At 53.0% G+C, this 18641-nt stretch overlaps 1 protein-coding gene across 1 annotated transcript in view; it reads right to left on the bottom strand.

Annotated features, from left to right (window-relative positions):
* The window catches only part of LOC128720533 (zinc finger protein 395), a 65246-nt gene that overhangs the window by 33837 nt on the left and 12768 nt on the right, over positions 1-18641 (bottom strand). The window contains exon 2 of the mRNA XM_053814207.1: positions 480-658. Coding sequence (XP_053670182.1) covers positions 480-658 — 179 coding nt within the window. The remainder of the gene's footprint in view (positions 1-479; positions 659-18641) is intronic.

The following is an 18641-nucleotide window of genomic DNA, read 5'->3' as shown; positions in this document are numbered from 1 at the left end:
GCCCACAGGTGGCGTGATGATTCAGAGTGGGTGCAAAATTGCATTTGGCATCGGTGCATTCCGTAAGTGCATCGCGCGAATATTAGCGCTTCACGAAAATACCCAATCTGCCAGCGCGTGTATTGGCAACGAGCCGATCTTCAGTCCGAGGGTGGTTAGATCACGGACGTCGTGAACCGAGAGCAGCGTTTGACGTTTCCGAGTGGCGCTGTCAAGCGACTGTCAGCTGGCGCAGGCTGCCAAATATGGTGCCATTATCACGCGCACGTCCAGCCAAAAGGACACAGACGCGTTTCGATCGATCAATCGTGCGCCCATAAACGGGCGCCCCCTTCGGAGGGCACCTAATTGGGCTCAAGATCGGCGTGACGGCGTGACGCACACCGAAAAAAAAAACAAAACAAAAACAAAAACTCGTCCACCTTTGCGTGAACCCGGCAGCCCTGATCTTTGGTACAGGACCTTTCCCATCGGCTTACCCGTTCTGTTGCGTCAGCGAGAATGGCACATCGATGCTGTTTGATTGTCGTCGCCGATCCCCGGCCATATCCGCCAACCGGGCAAAGTCCGTGTCCTTCTCCTGGACGGCGAGTCGCTGCGAACGGCGTGACTCCAGCAGACGCAATTCTTCTAGCCGTTTGGTCAGCTCGATTGTGGCCTGGAAATAAAGCGAAAAAATGGTGAAATATTGTTAGCATCGGGTGGAGATCGATGGCCATTTTAACGTTACGCCTCGCGTTCGCGAATGAGTGTAATTTCGGGCAAGCTTTCGCTAGATTGCACTCGAGCTAATAGTAGGGTGAAGTCCCATTCTCTTGATCATCAAGCTACTCAAATGCGATGGGAACATGCGCGAGATCTGCCCGGTGCATACACGCACGCTCATATGTTGCCGTAATACCACTGAGATAGGTGTTTTTTTGCTCCTTGTTTTCCTCCGTTCCACGGAACGCGCTTTAATCGTGTCGTCGAAGGTCTTTTTCCACCGCCATCTTTCTTTTCAACTCAACGCAAACCACCAGCTGTCAAAAAGCCGGCCAGAAACAACCACTGCCAGAGGGAGGGAGAGTGAATATTTAAAAAAAAGCCCACCACCACAACCGAGGCGATGGTTACATACAAAATTCCATACCCAACCATGCAATCAACGACGCCCCTGCGCTTATTTCCCAGCCCAAGTCCCCCTCCCCCCCCCCCTTTTGCGTCTCTGACCACTCCTCGTGCCCTTCACAAACCCCACCGACGCGGGTTGGTGGGTCGAAGAAAACAACACTTCGATGGTCGCGCGAGAAAGTGAAAACGGAGCACGAATGGGCCACCGGAGTGAAGGAGGAAAAATTACGCAAAATCTCCACACACACACACACACATACACACATACACCGGTGCAGCAGCTTACCCCCTTGTACACCTCCCCATAGTTCCTCCCCCCCCCCCCCCAGGGGGTGAGTTTTGTCTCGATTGCAACCTCCGGTGGTCTCGCAGGCCGCCGCTCAAAAGAGACTTTCATTTTCCAACCCTCTGTGGCCGGTTCCCCTCTCTGGGGTTTTCCTTCCGAACCCCCTGGCTCTCCTGCACCCGACCCTCCCATGGACGCATTCATCATCGCACCCCCGGGGGGGGTGGTGAGCGATTTCTATTGGCCTCGCTTTCTCGCGGCACCTGTTCGGTGGTGGAAGTTACGATCGCCATTCCACCTCCAGCTGATCGATGGCTTCACGGTCTCGATGACACATATGGCGCTCGTGAGGAGGAGCTGTAACGACTCCCCCACGCGGTTCTTGTCCGCTAGAGACTCGTGGTGTCGTAAGACACGGAACAGGAGAGAAAGGACTCACTCGCAAGGTGCGCCAGTTTCGGTCGAGTCCCAAGCATCCCAACCGAAGAAGATGAGCCAAACAAACGGTGCACTTTCACTGGCAAGCGCTGGAAATGGAAAGTAAGCTCGTTAAGCTGCCTCGATCGTGACACAACCACCGAAATAGGGCCATATGGAGACTGGGCTGGGTTTTCAACCTGCTTCCGGAAGTCGGTGTGGAGATCTGTGCCCCACCCTGTCATCAGTGGTGCGGTGGTTCGATCGCTTCGAGGGGTTGATTTTAAACGAGAAACAACCCCTCACTTTGGAGGCCACTTTAACACCCCGTTCCAAAGCAGCAGTAGTAGCTTTGGCACGTTGCTAATTGCGCTTGTCCGATTCTTGGCTCGGGTTATGTCACCTAGCAGGTTGAAACGGACCCTGCCACTCGGTGCTAAGACGCTGCTCATGTCGATCGTTTGTTTTATGGCACACGAACTTGAGAACCGGTAATGTAACGTCGTAAACCGAGCAAGGGGGTCTATTATTTATGACACCCTACCACTCGCCGCAGATCTCCAAATGCACTCGAGAGTGAAGATGTTTGCGATGTTCGGCACATGTTGCAAGGGCAACAAACCACATCTGCGATGTTAGATGTCGCCAAATCACTTAACTTAATGTCGGTAACTACGGACGCGCAATTAAAGGACGGGTTTTGGGATGCTTTCGAAAGGGATTTTTATTGTTCACCTTGCGCACCAACAACTCGTGGTCTTTCTCTCAGTCTGGTGGTGTTTGCAAGCGGGTCATTTTTAAATACGAGACCACGATCTTACCACAAGGTCTCGGTTTTGCTCCCGGGATCCTGATAAAGGCCAATCACAAATTGACGCACAGCTCGGGGTCGGGGAAAACCCCTATCAAATTTTGCCAGAGCGATGGTTTCTTTCTTTTCCAGTAGTCGGGATCTTGCGCTCAAAACGAGCATCCCTGGGGACATTTTGACAAGAAAAAACCCCAAACTCACCCCCAAACCCGAATTCACCGGCCCGGGGAAATAGAATGTTAACTATTTTTACATACCAAACTCACCAGCGAGTGGCACGAGTGGACGGATCTCACGATTTGCATCTCGAGCGCTGGTGCAGTTGCTGCATTCGCGAGTGAGTGAAAACCCTCAGGCCGGTTGTTTTTAGGATGACTCTCGCGACCATCCGTGGTTCGGACGTGACGCGCTTTCCTTCTTTTCCGCCGGACGCATTCGCGTGGCCACTCCGCTTTCCACGGGCCATACGGGGTGAGGTTTTAAAAATAGTACCAAATCCCGGGACCTGCGGCCGCGAAAGTGCAGCGAAATCAGAGCATCGTCCACCTGCGCGGAACATGTTCGCGCCTGCTTCTCGCATCAACCGATCGGGCGTGATTTCTGTGTGTGGGTGTGAGTGTGTGTGCGAGGAAATGCATCCAGCGGTGCATGCGTGCAGGTGTGAAACCCGTCGGAAACATGCCAGCAAATGGTCGATTCGTTTGCCATTTTTTTGTTGTTGCTTCTTTCGAAAGTGTGCCCCGCGAGTCCATGCCAGCGGATTTTCCCCGGGGCGGAATTTTTTTTGATGATTTTAAGTTTAATTTTAATTCGCTGCACCGACCGAAATTAGCACCCTCGAAGGGTGGTTGGGTGGCCAAAGTGCAACCCAGCGCCGTGTGGGAGGCAAGGCAGCAAACATGCACAGCTTTGATTCTTTTTTTTTTCTTTCGCACACACACATAAATAAATTGCAAACAGCTCAACCAAAGCCTTCCAATGAGGCCGCCAACACCGGCAACTGGCAAGGTGAAATTAATTGTGACCAACTCCTGCAAGTAGAATGCATCAGGCGGCTCCACCGGTGCCCTTTTCCGGCCCACTCAGAGGTCACAGCGGGCGGTTGCCCCACGGGAAGCGGACAGATTAGATGATTATGATTTATGGGCCCTGTGCGAGGGCGCCGCAAGGCGTTACTTCCTTTCTAAATTGCGGCCGGTTTGGGGTGGAAAACAAACACACGCGCGTGCATGGGTTCGTTTACAGCATCACCCTCGAAACCGGACGGCGCCATTTTGCTGCCCCTTGTTGCTAGGCCCCCGCAGGGCCCATATTGACCGGCACCACTGTTCGGAAACGAATCGTTATGGCCGCCATTGCACGCTGTTGTGCCCTTCCCAAGTGCCTTGGCAACACTGCGGCAAAACTGCAACACCTGGTCTGGGACCATATGCGATGTATAGGTAAGAATGAACGAATCCGTCGTGGAAGGGTGGGTAAAAGTAAAAGTTGTCCTTTTCAACCTTTCGCGGCCCACCGTGTGCCCTCGATTGCCTTCGAAAAATCGGAAAGTTACGACCGGCAGTTTCGTCCGATGCAGGGTTTCGTGGAGGGTTTACTTTTGGAACCACACCCGCACGCGAACCGGCTGGTGGGATAGAGAATCCGACAAAAAAAAACAAAAAAGAACCCTGATACACGCCAATTTGCGTGGCCAGTTACATAAAGTTTGAGCAAATTGCGATCATGCAGTGCTACCTTCTTGGATTCGAGAAGCCGCCAAGTTGTCGTTTAACTTCCTGTTAGGAGTCTTGGACATTAATCGAATAAGACATTCGAGTGCAAGGCAAACAATACACCGGCAGCATCCACGATGACAGCGATATCCCCTGGTCGAGTACTCGAACCGTTAAGCGATCTGTCATGGCGGGCGTTTGTCGTTTGGGAAGTCATTGCAACTTTCCTTCTAGCCTGTCTAACCCTTGGAAGGTTGCCTCGAACCCAGGGACAGGTTGGTTTTCCGTTCGACGCCACGACAGCCCCTCGGTATTGGTGTTGAAAAATCCGGACTTTAGCCAACCGAGCGGGCAATTACATTAGCTTCCCGGCCCGGTCAGCCATCGCCCATTCACGGTGAGTCCAAAGTCCGACCGGCAAGGAGAAAGCTTGCAAGCCGATGAATTTGTTGTTGGTGAAAAGCTCGAACAATCCACCGCAGGAGGTCGATGAATGGCGGAAACGATGCACACACGAACACGGGGCGTGAGATATGCGTTCAGGCGATTCCGACGGCATTTACCGGCCCCCGGAAGTGCGGTGCCAAGCGAAAGCCAATCGCTCTGCTTCCGTAGCGAGAGAGAGAGAGCGCGAGAGGGCAAGCTAAAGTCGGACCGGATGTAAGCGCCGCCATCTTTAGCACAGCGGGCCTCGCTTCAGGGGTTTGGGTAACTAAACGGCAAACTTAAGTGACCTCATTCTCTCGCATGCGCTGGAATGCGGCTAAGGGTCTTCTAAAGGGCACTGTTATCGGTCAGGTCAGGCTAGTTGCGGCCATTAACATTCCTGCGCTCGCTTCCGGTTGGGTCGCATTTTTCGAGCTGCCGGTTTTTTTTAACACGTACACGTCCCTCCAATTTTCGGCCCTTTTTTCGGAAGATCTGGCAGCGCATTTTTGGCAGCATATCAGCCGCGAGGATCTTGTGGTTGCGTTTCAAGGATGCGTTCAAAGGATTTCGCTTTATTTCGGGGCACCACACGTCGGTGCACTCGAGAAAGTGCACTTCGCCGAAAACAAGCCCTTATTCACACCTCGTGCGTGCAAAAAGGGATCGTACACGGCGTCTCCTGCCGAGACGCAGACCACTTACGAAAGGACACCGCTTGAGATGGCTTCGTTTTTTCTGGCTTTTTTTTGCCGCCTCATTTCGACATTCAAACGAAGCTTATCGAAAGGCACAATTTCGACACCCCATCGGGCGCGTATTGGGCGTTAATTGGACGTTCGCAGACACAGGCTGGACTCCTTTTTCGTCCTCAGACGGGTGGGTTCTTTACATCCTTCAATGTCCTGTGAGCACTCGCGTCAATTGGACTCCACCGTGTGTCGACTACTGGCTGCAATCCTTTGCAAGCGCAACCGCCTGAGCAGCAGAACACGAAGGGTGGTGGCGTTTAATCTCTTTTCATCGCTGGCAAAGCGAGGACTGGGCGCATTTTCCGGTGTCTAGCCTACGCCAGCGAGTGCCAGCGGGCCTTTAGTTTAGTTTTCTTTTTTGGCAAATGCCGAGTACGTTACGTTGATTAGTACGTCTCGTGCGTGTGTGGGTGTGTGAGTGCGTGTTTTTTTCGTTGTCTTTCGGATAGCACAAGGAGCCGAGGGAGGAAGAAACAAACAGAGAGATGAAAGTCTCCCACCCACCCAACGTCTGCGGCGGCACTTCCGCCGGAGTTCAAGCCGGCTTACGGCGAACAATGGCGATGAAAATGGCCGCACCCTCGAGGGAAACGGAGTGGAGGTTCTTTTTTCTTCTGAAGTAACCTCCGACGGTCGGGCTAAAGTCGTGCAAAAAAAAAAAACAAGGACTCCCGTCAGGACGAATTGAGCGGATAAGAGGCCCACCAAAACCACCCCTCTCGTGAAACGTGGGTGCGTGAAACGAGGCTGCAGAAAGCAATGGGGGTAGAAGTAGCCATCATTAGGCTGGAAAATTCACTCTCTCTCTCGTGCTCTCTCGCTCTCTTTCTTACCCTCAGTCGGCAGGACGACCGGCGACGGTAGTTAATGGGCGCCCTCTAAAAACAGGCAGAATGAGGTGATGTCTGGCGCGATGGGGTGATGGGGTTTTTTGTTTCATTTTAATTTTTTTTTAAACGAAATCCCACCTCACCCAGTCGGCGCGATAAGAGACACATCACTTTAAACGACGCGTTAATGTCGCGACAAGGCCTGCGCTGCGGACCTCCGAAGGGACGAAGATTTTCGCTCGTTTTCGCGTGAAGGTCGGCAGCGTGTGGACGAATTAGAAGCACGCCAGCAGTTCGCGGGGTATTTGCGATCATTAGGGGATGCTTTTAAGGGTGCGACGGTGGTTCATTAGAAAAAGGACCGTGTACATGTGCGTGCAGCGTTTTGTTTTTGTTTCATGCCGAACGTCTCTTTGCGAGATGTGTTCGCGTGCGCAAATTTAACTCGCTCTCAAGTCCTTCCATTGGCCCTCTGGTGTTGGGAACTCGAACTGCCAGAAACCGGAAGCCCGAGTCTGTTTGTCGCGCGATTGAACGCATCACAATACGCTGCAGCTTCCGGCAAAAGGGCTTATTGTGAGGGCGGATGTTTCTTTTTTTTGTTTCATTCTCCCTTGCCAATGTCACTCACCACCGGTGAGGCTAATAATTACACGAACATTTAAACGACCGCTGTCCACCTGGCTGGTGATGCCGGGCGCTGAGGTTTTTGTTTTTTTTTTTCCATTTACTTTTCCAAAAGACCACTTTAGGCGGGGCGTGTTTTAATTTTTGCCCTTACGATTAGACCGGTGTTTGTGATCGCTGACCGGGCGCCCTAATTGGCACTTTATCAGTCTGGCTTACCGACAACTGCTGCTGTCTGCAGGGCGGCACACGCTTCGTTAAGCGGGCTAATTGCGGCCCTTTCTCACCACCCGATAAGGGACACCCCGCCCGGTTCGAACTGAATTTGAATCCCGAAAGCCCTTCTGTTGGCCTCCGTCTAGCCTGGGCCCCGGGGTTTCGTAATGCAACGGTGCAAGGCAACGTTTGCTCGAAGGAAAACAACGTCACACCAGGTAGGGCACACATACAGACCACACACACACACTTACAGGTTCGTGCACACGCGAAGCCCTTGTTGCATCGCGATCGGAGTGCATTGCGTCGCAATATCACGTCCGCGGCAACTAGACAAGAAGGTTATTTCTATCTCGTCACGGCCCCCTAGCCCTCACCCTGTACATGTGTGTGTGTGTGTGTGTGTGCACGAGCAATGTGATAGTGTTGTGCGTGCGCTCGAGCCGCTCACTTGCGCCATTTTGTGTGCGCTTTTTGTGCGAAGGATTGCGCGGATAAAAAGGCACCCCAACCTCCCCCTCCTCCCCCCCCCCCGTTATTGTGTGACGCGAGCCAGGGAGTGGGAGGAAGGGGCAGTGGTGTGCGGGCAATATAATTAGCTGCGCCCTCGGTGCGCCCCCGGAAGGGCCGATGGGAAGGGTTGCGCGAAAAAAAAAAAAAAACACCGAACAACCGGTTCTCACATTGGGTTTGCAATTGCACTCGCAAAGGGGATGAGGGTTGCTTGCGCGGTTGGTTTGGGGGGGAGTGGGGGGGGGGGAGGGAGGGGGTGGGGGAAGAGTGGGGATCGAATGGCTCGAGGGCAATCGCGCGCAAGGTGATACCACAAATCGAGCACCCGATGCGATGAGGGGTTTTGCGATCGCCATTGCAACTAGCGCGAGCTACGATCTTGCCTTCTCTCTCTCTCTCTCTCTCTCTCTCGCTCGCTCACACAATCCCCACGCGCCGATGCAACGGTGCCATCCGCGAAAGACCGAATGGCGGCGCGGTTTTTCATGTGTTTCTTTTTTCATCTTTTTTTTTGTGTGTTCCCACCGCCATACCCCTTCCTTCTTCTCACCCACTCCATCCCCATTATGACGATTTCGCGATCTACTAATCATAATCGCGATCAGGCGCAGCAGCCCGGACCACGGAACCCAAAACGACCGATCATTCACACACACACACACACCCGGATGCCGTGTTCTACGTGAATGGCTTATGCACTTTTCGGCTTTGTCCGAAGTGACGCTGGAGGCCACGTTCGGTCGACCGAGCGGCAAAAGGGCATCGTGATGCCGTGCCTTTCGCCATTCGAGAGCTGAAATAGACGCAGATATGCTTCGATGCGATTGCATCACCACTTCACCCCGGTACGCTCGCTTTTGCTCTCTTTACGGGGTTGCATGAGAGGGTGTGTGACGGGAAAACATTCACATCTAAGCCGGCCGGTTGCCGTTGACGCGGCACAGCAAAATTGCACGCTCGATCGCACCCTTGATCGCGCCCTCGGACCGGGGGGTGGGGGATGGGGGGGGGGGGGGAAAGGGCCACCTGGGTACGGGTGCTGCTTACGCACGATCACGATCTCGTGCTGTTGGGCCGGTGAACGGATGTGTAACGGAAGCGCATGCACACATTGGAGGGTAGTTTTACATAAACGCCGGATTGTTGGTTGATCCTGCAACGAGGCTCAAAATGGGTGGCTTTGTGAATGCATTCCACTGATGAATCATGCTTGATGACTGCTTGATCTGTGTGATCGTAGTGAACGCCTTGCTGCGGCTTCATCGGTTTACAGTGTGGGTCAGAAAACGCCCTCAAAGGAAACAAAAATGGAGTCCGATTGCGTTAGTTTGCTGCTTCAAAATACGCGGTTCGATCGCGTGGTGCTTGCTGCATGCTCTGATCGATTCTTAATCGATCAGTTTAGCGCAATTAGTCGCGTGGAGTCGTGCTCAAATCAAGCTACTCGGGCCGCACAGTGTGGTACAAACATTTCGCCGAAGCGCGATCACATGAAAGTGCAATTTCACGGGCGTTTCATATCCAGCTCCGTAAAAGGAATGCCATCAGCTGCCCCATCATCGACTCTCCTGGCCACATCCGGGCCCAGTCGGCTGCGTGTTGGTGCTGGAGTGCGTGATTAGAATAAATTAGTTGCGTCGACACGCAACCGAAGGAGTCCACCGATATCCCACCCGCGGGGATTGAGTCGATCGTGCCGATGTGGGACAGCCGCGTACAGTTAGAGGAACAAAACGGTCGAACGTGGCAACGAGAACGAGCAGCAAGAAGAGCAGGAAGAAAAACTCTAGCCCCCCCCCCCCAAACCGGTGTGGGAAAAAGAAGGCCAAATGTACAGGAAGAAGTGCCGGAAAACAGCGATCGTGCTGATCGCCTCCGAACACCGGCGGCACAAACGAACACCGCATCGGGAAAAGCTTCCAATCGCCATTCCATTTACATGATGGTAGCTAACCCCCCCCTACACACACACACACGATTGCAGGAACGGTAAACGTGCTCGGTGTGTCTGGGAAGCACGAGGCAAGAAATCGAGGTTATGATGCACAATCGAAATCTCCACTGAACCGTATCGGTGGAAGCCATCACGCGTCGATTGTCGGATGCCATATCTCTCGCCCTCGCTGTCGATTAAGCCCGTGTGCGTGCTCTCTCACTCTCTCACTCTCTCACTCTCTCACTCTCTCATTCTCTCACTATATCTCCGACTCTAGAGCGCATTTCGGAGATCGTAGCGATGCAAAGTGATCGGAAAAAAGGCCTTTATCATGCACCCTGACTGGGCGGTTCTCTGTGTTGGGTGTTGGATCAACCGCAAACGGGCAGCAGTAGGCGGTCACACCCCCTGAGCGGGCTACCGGTTTCTTTGTTTCCCGGCAAGGGGTTGGATTCCCAATCCTAATCCACCGCTGAGACTCGATCGAACCGATGCGATACTCGAGCCGTAGCGAAGGTGATTGAGTTGAATGCAATTAGCCCCATGGGCGGGGGTTGATCTCCCGGGGGTTGGGGTGGGTTCGACATTGCACCTCACACACACACACACACACACACGCCGGTGGGTGTGGAATGCGTTTAGGGAACGGTGGAAAAAATTTGCTTTTCGTTTTCCATCTCAACATCACGCGCTAACACGATTGTTAAGCTATTCGGGATTCGAGAAACCATCCACTGCACTTGGGTGTTGGTTGAGGGAGTTTTTTGTTGTTGTTGTTGTTGCCCCTCCCCCCCCCCCCTCCCCCCCCCCGCCTCCCCACCCACTATCCGGCAGGGTTTGGGGGATGAAGGAGCAAAAAAAAAGAAAAAAGCCACCCTCCCTATTCAGATCTGTTTTGTGCTTCGACACAACCGGCGACATCCACCCAACCGGAACCCCTCTGATCGGGGCGATTGCGCAACCATTCACTCTTCTCGTCCACCGCGAGACAGACGTTTGAACAGACGGTGAGCGCGAAATATCCCAGACTTCGTGGCAGCTGCGCGTGTTCTCGTGTCTCGAAACGCTCGCGCTATTTGATCGATTGCAAGGGCGGAATTTTTATGGCTTTATTGCGGCCATCTTCGGTGTTTGGCATAGGGCCAAAAATGGGCACTGGGAGTGGTCTAACACTTTGCTGACTGATCCGTGCGTCCCGATCGTGGCTCCGTAGGGTGGAAAAACGCGGAAATTGGGTGCGAGTTGGGTCGAAATGTCAAACCTCCCTAGCGCTGGGGTTCGCGAATCGGGGTCAAATGTTTGAGCCGTTTGAGCCGTGAAGGGAGTGGCCGCGATTTGGAGGGAGTTCCAGTTCCAGTGTCGTGGCATCCGGCTACACTTGCCGCGTCGTTACAGGGTTGGCGGTTGGTTTGACCTAAATAGCGTAAGGGCTTAGAAACAAAACAAAAAAAGAAAAAGTGCGCTCAGAAGGGATGGCGTTCTGAGCGCGACTGAGCGCGTTGATGCGCTTTGAGCTGATTGCGCAAGCGGCATTGCAGAGTGGGCGATTCCACTCGGATCGAGGCCGGTGGCAAATAGTGAAGAAAAAAAAAAAGAATAGGGTGAAAAACCCACACACCCAGCGCCATCTTGCCGCGTGACGTAGCGAAGAAGACACCACCGCGAGGAGGTCGATGATGCTGCAAACAATTTGAAGCCGTTTGTAATTAACTTTTATTGCTCGATTCAATTGGATTCGAATGGGGTGGTCATGGGGTTGTTGTGGGGTGTTCCCGGCCAAATGACGCTCCCCTTTTACCCACTTCCCATCACCTCACCGCTTGGAAGGTCCTACGATCGGGGTGAAATGTGATTGTTTGCTTTCGACGGCTTGGGAGGCGTCTTCGTGGTGATCGAGAGTTGCGCGTGCGATGAGTTTCTTTTCGCGCCATAAGCGTTCCCGCTGAAGACGCAGATTTTGTAGCGTCTTTTTTTTTCCTCCTCACTTCTGTTGTCCTGTTGGCAAAAAGGGGCCTGTCGTCGTCGTCGTCAACGTGAATCGATCAAGCAAAGTCATCCACAAGTCACCGTTAGCAAAGATGGAACTCGCCACGTCAAGCACAGATCAGGTGGTAAAAAGCACCACACACACACACCCAGATCGATCGATCGCCGAGAAAGGCCTAAGGGTTGGCGAATGCAAAGATGATTAATTAGCGACGTCACCAACGCTCAATGACAGAGGTTAATTTCTTTAGCATTCCATTCACCATCGGCTTGGAAAAGCTCCCTTCCTTGATCGCTTACGTGCTCGGGGGGTTTCTTTTTATTGTTGGCATCTTTGTTTCTTCCTCCCCGCGCGCTATGCACCGCGTCTTCCGTGATCACCCCACCTCACGCAGGATTACCCAATCAGCTGTTCGCGTGGGGAGAGCTTGCGGTGTACGCAAACGCACGTCCGCGTAGGCGCAACAGTTTAAAACCACCACCACCCGGTACGGCGTGCGATTGGGGTCGTCGGTTAGTTGCAACCGGTTTTCCACCCAACGCACCCCACCACACTGACTGTGGAGCGTTGGAGCGTTGAGAAGGGTTGGGGGTGAAAATTGATTGCACCCTTTACGAGGTGTTCCGGTGACCGATCGGTGGACAAGTGCATGGGGTGACTTTTCCTGAGGGTGGTGGTTCATTTTCGCTTCCTCACGCAGCGATGCGTAAGGTGTGCGATCAAGGTTTTCCAACATCACGCCCTTTGTCGAGGGTGCATGCTATCCAGTGGGTGGTTTTTCTCGGTCACACACCAACCGGTTCCGAAGGACACGTCGAGATTCAGGGCACCGAAATTCGGCACTCGAAGGTGACACCAAATCCAAGCTGTCATTGGAAATTTCTCTCTCTCACACACACACACACACACACGAGCGTGTGTGTGGTCTTTATCTTCCACCAGCACGGGGCCCAAACCGAGCTGACCTTGAGCAACACGGTGTGTCGGAAAACGGCTGCATGGCCTTATCGGGCAGCCCCAATAGAGGGCCCCCTCTGGGGGTGGTTGGGTGGTTGCCTTGAACTCAAAAAAAAAAAATCCCCACCCCTACAGTGTCGCCTGTCGCACCCCGCCCGATAAGCCGTACCTGCTGCTGGGTGCGCAACTGATAAGCGATTGCCTTGCCGAGACGTGTCTGGAGCGTGAAGGAGGTTTCTAGCGCGCGATACGCGAATCTTCACGGCATGGGAGTGGGTCACCTGCCTGGGACCTGATCGAGAAAGTGCGTACCTGTACAGCACCTGTGCATACGGAGGCCATTTTGGTTGTCCCCTTTGTAGTTTCCCTCGCACAAACCATTGAAGCCCGCAGATAGGCTCACGTTAACGTGACGTGGTGATGTCGCCACTAACCGAGAGCTTCTTCAGCTGACGATCGTGCCTTGACATTTGTCAGATACGTGGCTTCTTGTGCCCAATATTGTGGCCTTTGGAACGAACCCCCCACGGGCGGTGAATGGGACACCCTATCGATGGGTGGATCGATTTGTGTGTGAACCATCCTCCATGGTTCGTTCTGTTGATCGTGATCGTCAGATTTTGTGACATTCACCACCGATCGTGTGCTCGTTTGGGGCTCGTCTTTCCGCACTTGCTTGAGGTTGTGCCATCTCCCGTGCGCTAAAAATGGTCAAACAACACGACAAAAAAGCCCTCTCTATCAAACCGATCAGCTCTTGGGTTGTGAAGAGCGAAAGTGTGTCACTGCCGCCGCTAGACCCTGGTCGCACTACCGCGTGGAGGGGGTGTTCTTGGCTGCCAAGGTGGGTGGTGCTATGATGTTGCCCCTATTTCTGCACCACCACGACCTGATCTGATCATTTGTCTGAGAATCTCACCTGACGACGAAAAGAAGGAGAAAAAAGAACGCATGAGAAAAGCCTGCTGATGCGTGTGAAAGAGTCGGAAAACCCGGCAAATGTAAGTTGTTCGTTCGTGATTAATATTGGTCGTGGCGGGAAAACAGGTCACCAGGTGGTTGAGCGAACGAATCCACCGGGAATGAAGTGTGCTGTCAAAAATGGATTACCGAAAGTGCCCGGTCTGCTAAAACCGGACCTGAGCTACTTCAGAACGAAGTTGTCCTCGTTGAGGGCACAAAAGGTGACATTCCGGTGGCTGAGCTCCAGTTCCAGTCCGGTTTCGCTCCAGTCGGCCCTCTAGATGGTGGATTAGCAGCTGTTAAGGGACATGTGGCCGGTTTACGGCGGGCAACCTTAGCCACGCGTGTTGTAATGCCACTCGCGTTGCTGGGTTGGAGTTGCAGCGAATCTCAGCAACAGTGGAGTTGCACCACGCTCGAGGCTAGTCAGTCAGTCAGTCAGCCAGCCAGCCGTGAAAGCTCACCGGTGGAACACCGATCGTGGCACCGATCACCAAAGTGTGCCAAGGACTCGCCTTTGCGGTGGCTTTGGGTATGTAGTTCGGCGCCACACGAGCTTAGGTAACCAACCCGGAGTTGTTGGCATGTTTTGGTGTGAGCTAAGAACCCAAAACCTCCGTGCTCCGTTGGAAGCCATTCGAGGCCTTCAAGTGATGACTGTCGATCGTCACAACACTGGTTGTGATGCAACTGCGCAGCAGCCAATCCAGCAACCGTGATGCCAACCACTCAAACGCATCAAGGCCTTCCGCATTCGAGGCGATTCTCTGCTTTATGCGATCGAGCGAACGAGACCCATCTATCCCACCATCGTGTGCTCTCTCACTCTTTCTCGTTCGCAACACGGGTGCTGTAACGCGTGCGGAGGTTGCTTGAGCTGAGAGTCGGAGACGCAGGAGGACGCCATTGGCGCAACAACACGCGCAGCAATGGCGGCCGCAATTGCAGCGCCGAATGCGGAATTCAACTCAAATATTCCGACGCCTCCGACGTGCGGTTGGCAGCGCGGGTTTCTATTGAAGGTCTCTCATGGTTGCGACATCGCGCTTGTTGCTTGCAAGCAGCAGAAGAAAATGGCGTCCGTACGTATATGAGGCACTGCCGAAAGCTTGTGGGTCGTCGAGGTTCGGTCGAACTACGTCACCGAACCTTCGAGGTCGGTTTTGGAGGACATCCTGGGAAGTTCGAAGGTGGTAGAGAGCCACTGCCATCAGCTGACGTGTGTGTTGCAACAATCTGAGTGGCCTCAGAGGCACACCCACACGAGCAGCGTAGTGTAGGCGGTGTCGATGTCTTCAGGGACGACATCCAGCAATCGGAAGTTCCTGCAAACAGTCTCTGAACGAACGAACAAACCCCTAGGCCCCCTAGAGCAGGAAGTGACAGATTGCGTTGGAGTCGCGTCATCTCCGTTGAAGGCCAGAGTGTGGAAGTACACTCGATTTATCGGGCATTGATTCCACAGTCTGACCGAACGGGCGAAGACCAACATAAGGGCAACAATGCACGCGTGTGTGTGTGTGTGTGTGTGCGTGAGGTCAATCAAGCGCAAGATAGCGAATGACCACGAGCATATCTCGCAATGGAAACGCACGTCCTTGAGCGTTAGTTAGCGTAGCGTGAGCGGCTCGTTTCGTGAGGGCTTGCTGCCCTTTTGTGTATGTTACACTGACATGATCTACCGGTAGAACATCTATCTCTGTCTCTATGTCGTTCTCGTCAGCTTTACATGCCCGGGTTGGTTTCTTTAACGTACGATCGCGTCGGTTCTCGCGCATCAGCCCTTGCGTAACGTGAATCTCGCGCGGAAGGCGATGTTTCGTCACTTTTTTTTTCGGTTTCACCACATGTGGGGGATGCATCGCTTAAGCCGTGTGTTGTCGTGACCTCATCTGGTGGGCCCAGGAACATCTGCGGATACTGCGAGTGACCTTTACACCGACCATCGTGAATGGGAACGATGATGTCAGGTTTGATGCTGTTTTGTTTCTTTTTTTTTTTAGTTCACTCTTTCGGAGGTCATCCTGATCTTTCCTTTCTTTTCCTTACCCTCTGCGCTCCCTCTTCTGTTTGGTGGCAATTGTGACACTCGGGTGCGGGTTCAGCAAGGTTAGCCTCCATTAGAAGGGCGAATGTGTCACGCAAAGCTTGTCGTTTTGGGATGGGGAAGGGCGCGAGTTGAGATAATAAAATGAACCAAAAAATCACCCCCATCTCCCATCTCCCTGTTGCCAGTCGCGCAAGGTGACAGTACCAATTGGAAATGATAAATTAAGCGCACCATAGCAGGACTGGTAGGCAGCGGGTGGGAAAAAGAGTTTTCCCACCGTTCGTGGGTCGGTCGAAGGTTGCGCGCGGGCGGCTTGGGTGGATTTGAGCGGGTGCCCTTCACGATGATGGGGAGAAAAATCCCACCCAACCCAAATTGGGGCGTGGCGGTATGCGAAGGTGATCCACGGGGCCTTCCTTTCCTCACACACACACACGCTGCCATTTTCCTTTTCCCCCCATCTCCGAATGCTTGGTTTATCCACGGGAGAGGAACGATTTATGGCCACAAACATCATCAAAGCGGCCACAAACAATCCCAAACGCGTCCTTCAAAAGGCCGTCCTTTGGTGGGTCTGAAAAATACGAACCGAATAAATCACAAGGGTCGGTTCGAGTTTTTTACGAGAAAGGAAAACCCCAATACTTTGAAGTCGAATAATGCCTCGCAACTTACGCGTGTTGGATGCCGCACGGCTTTGAGGATGTTAGGAAAGAAAGGACTTTTCCTGCAACCAAATGCCATTTTTCAACCGACACCGAGTGTGGTCGAAAGTCCACATTCAACCCCGCTTGGGTGTGCGTTTCCCGGAAAACAGCATGTGTGCCGCCGGCCTTTTCTGCATTCGTGCCGAGTTTCCTAGTAGACTGGGTCAACACACACACACACACATAGTCAGGACCGGGGCGGCTCGTCGTTGGCGCCTGTAGTCGAGACGCTTGATTGAACATTTAGAACGCAAGTCGCATCGCTAGCGCCAACTTTCTTGCAACTCCACCCACTTTATTAGCCGCTGTTTGATGCACTTATTACACACCCACCCACCCCCAAACACACACACACACACACATGCTCTCGCTCGCTAAAAACCCTCAAGTCGTCGTCACCCCGTTAGCTAATGGATGGTAGAACCGGGATCAGCGATAGTCATCGGTGGCTAGCGATTTGGTGCAACCGCGATTTTCCGCATCGAGCCCAGCGCACCTTCGCTTGTTTGGGGTTTTCTTTGCAGGCTGCAACAACAGTAAAGGGAGCTCATTATTATGCACGGAATTGCGTGCCGAAACGAGGGCTCGAAACCGCACAAAACTAGAGCACGAAAAGTCCAGCTCCAGCTGCCGTGTGCGTGCGAAGGCAGCACATTAAAGCCCCACCGGTCACTGGAAAAAGGCCACTGGAGTGGGGGAGGAGAAAATGCAAATATGTGCATCGTCGCACGCACACCCAAAAGAATAAGGGTGTCCCATTATGAATGGTTAGCTTTCGATTCCGGCTTCCTGCGCTTCGTTGTTGCGTAAGTGAAAAAGCCAAAAAGGCGAGCCCAATGGGGCGTGAAGAAAAGGGAGCTGAAATTTGCCATTGCAGTTGCATTTGCATTTTAACGGAGCCGGCGTGAGAGGTCAACCAGAAACCGAAAGTTCGCGCACGAGTAACAGGCGTCAAAGCGTATAGGAAAATCACGAAGTTCCGAAATCGCTGGCGAATGTACAATTAGTTTCTGCGCTGATTTCTCGAGCTCGCACGAATGTTCGGTGGGAAGTTGAGTGCAGGATTTAAGGGGTGAATGTTTCGCTCTCTGGGGACTAAAAAAACCAATCCCACATAATCTTCCACACATGCAAGGAGCTGTACTTACATCTACAGTCCTCTAATCCACCAAAAAGGCGGTAACACGAGGGAAGCCCACTGTTGCCGTGGCCGTGGTACTTTTGTGTTTTAACATGCATGTCGGCGCGTTCTGTTTAATTCATTATTTAGGTTAACTGCCGCTGCCCTGCTGTACATGCAAAACTGCAAAACTACAACCCACCGACACCGACCGGCGCCAGATGGCTGCGAAAACCCGGGCAATTATTGCGCGGGGTTGCAATTTTCTCAAGAGTCTGTCTGCACCGCTTTTTTTTTTGGTTGGTGCATGGATCGTGTGTGTTTGTTTGTCGTTGTTTATTATTGTTATATTTTTTTTCTCATTGCCCTGCCTCTCTCTCTTTCGCACCATCGCCATCAACTCCAGGTGGTCAAGCGAAGGGGGACCACAGGTTTTTGTTTTGTATTTATCGTCGACTCCCGGTGGGCAATTTTCCGCCTTACACGCAAGCGAGGATTCGTCATGCACCACACGCATAATGCACCACCACCGGGTGCGGGTTTGTGGGGGCAACAAACACACGAACATAAAAACACACTCAAGTGCGCACTAAAAGGCCTTCAGCGTGAGGAACCATCGTTTCGGCCATTCCAGGCACGCGGAGCTCGCGGGCGACAACGGACCGACGTAAAAAGTCTTTAAGACACACGCGGGAGAGTGCGAGCAGAAAGAAAACGCAAAACAAGAAGAGATGTACGTGCCCACTGTTGTGTGCGTTAATCCAACGATCGTTCGCGATCGTGCGACACTTTCAAATCCGTCACGTAGTGCATTTTTATAAGCTATGGTGTGCAGATGGTGAAAGGACGAAAAATTCGAGAAATTCACCCTCTTTATGTCACGCGAGGTGGACGCTAAATGCGCGTACGTACGCCGCATTATTAATTGCAACCATTTTGGACGGTTGGGTCCCACGGATGCTCCCCAGATGTCAACGAAATGAAAATGTGTGCTGGGAAAATGCGAGCAACTCGCAAGTTAGCGAGTCCCGAAGTGAGGTGTTTTTGAATTACCACCCTCGTCACCACGCTTGACACACTTACGTCAAGTCCAAAGGCCACTTACGAAACGCCGGTGGGTGGGATGGCGCGAATCAATTTCGCGATGGAAAACTGGCGGCTCCGTAGGCGAATGGCGGAAACGATCGAGTGCGGCAGACCGCTTGGCTCGAGACG

This window comes from Anopheles nili, chromosome 2 (genome assembly GCF_943737925.1).
Source record: "Anopheles nili chromosome 2, idAnoNiliSN_F5_01, whole genome shotgun sequence".
Taxonomy (NCBI): Eukaryota; Metazoa; Arthropoda; class Insecta; order Diptera; family Culicidae; genus Anopheles; species Anopheles nili.
This window is presented reverse-complemented; position numbering and strand designations above follow the sequence as displayed.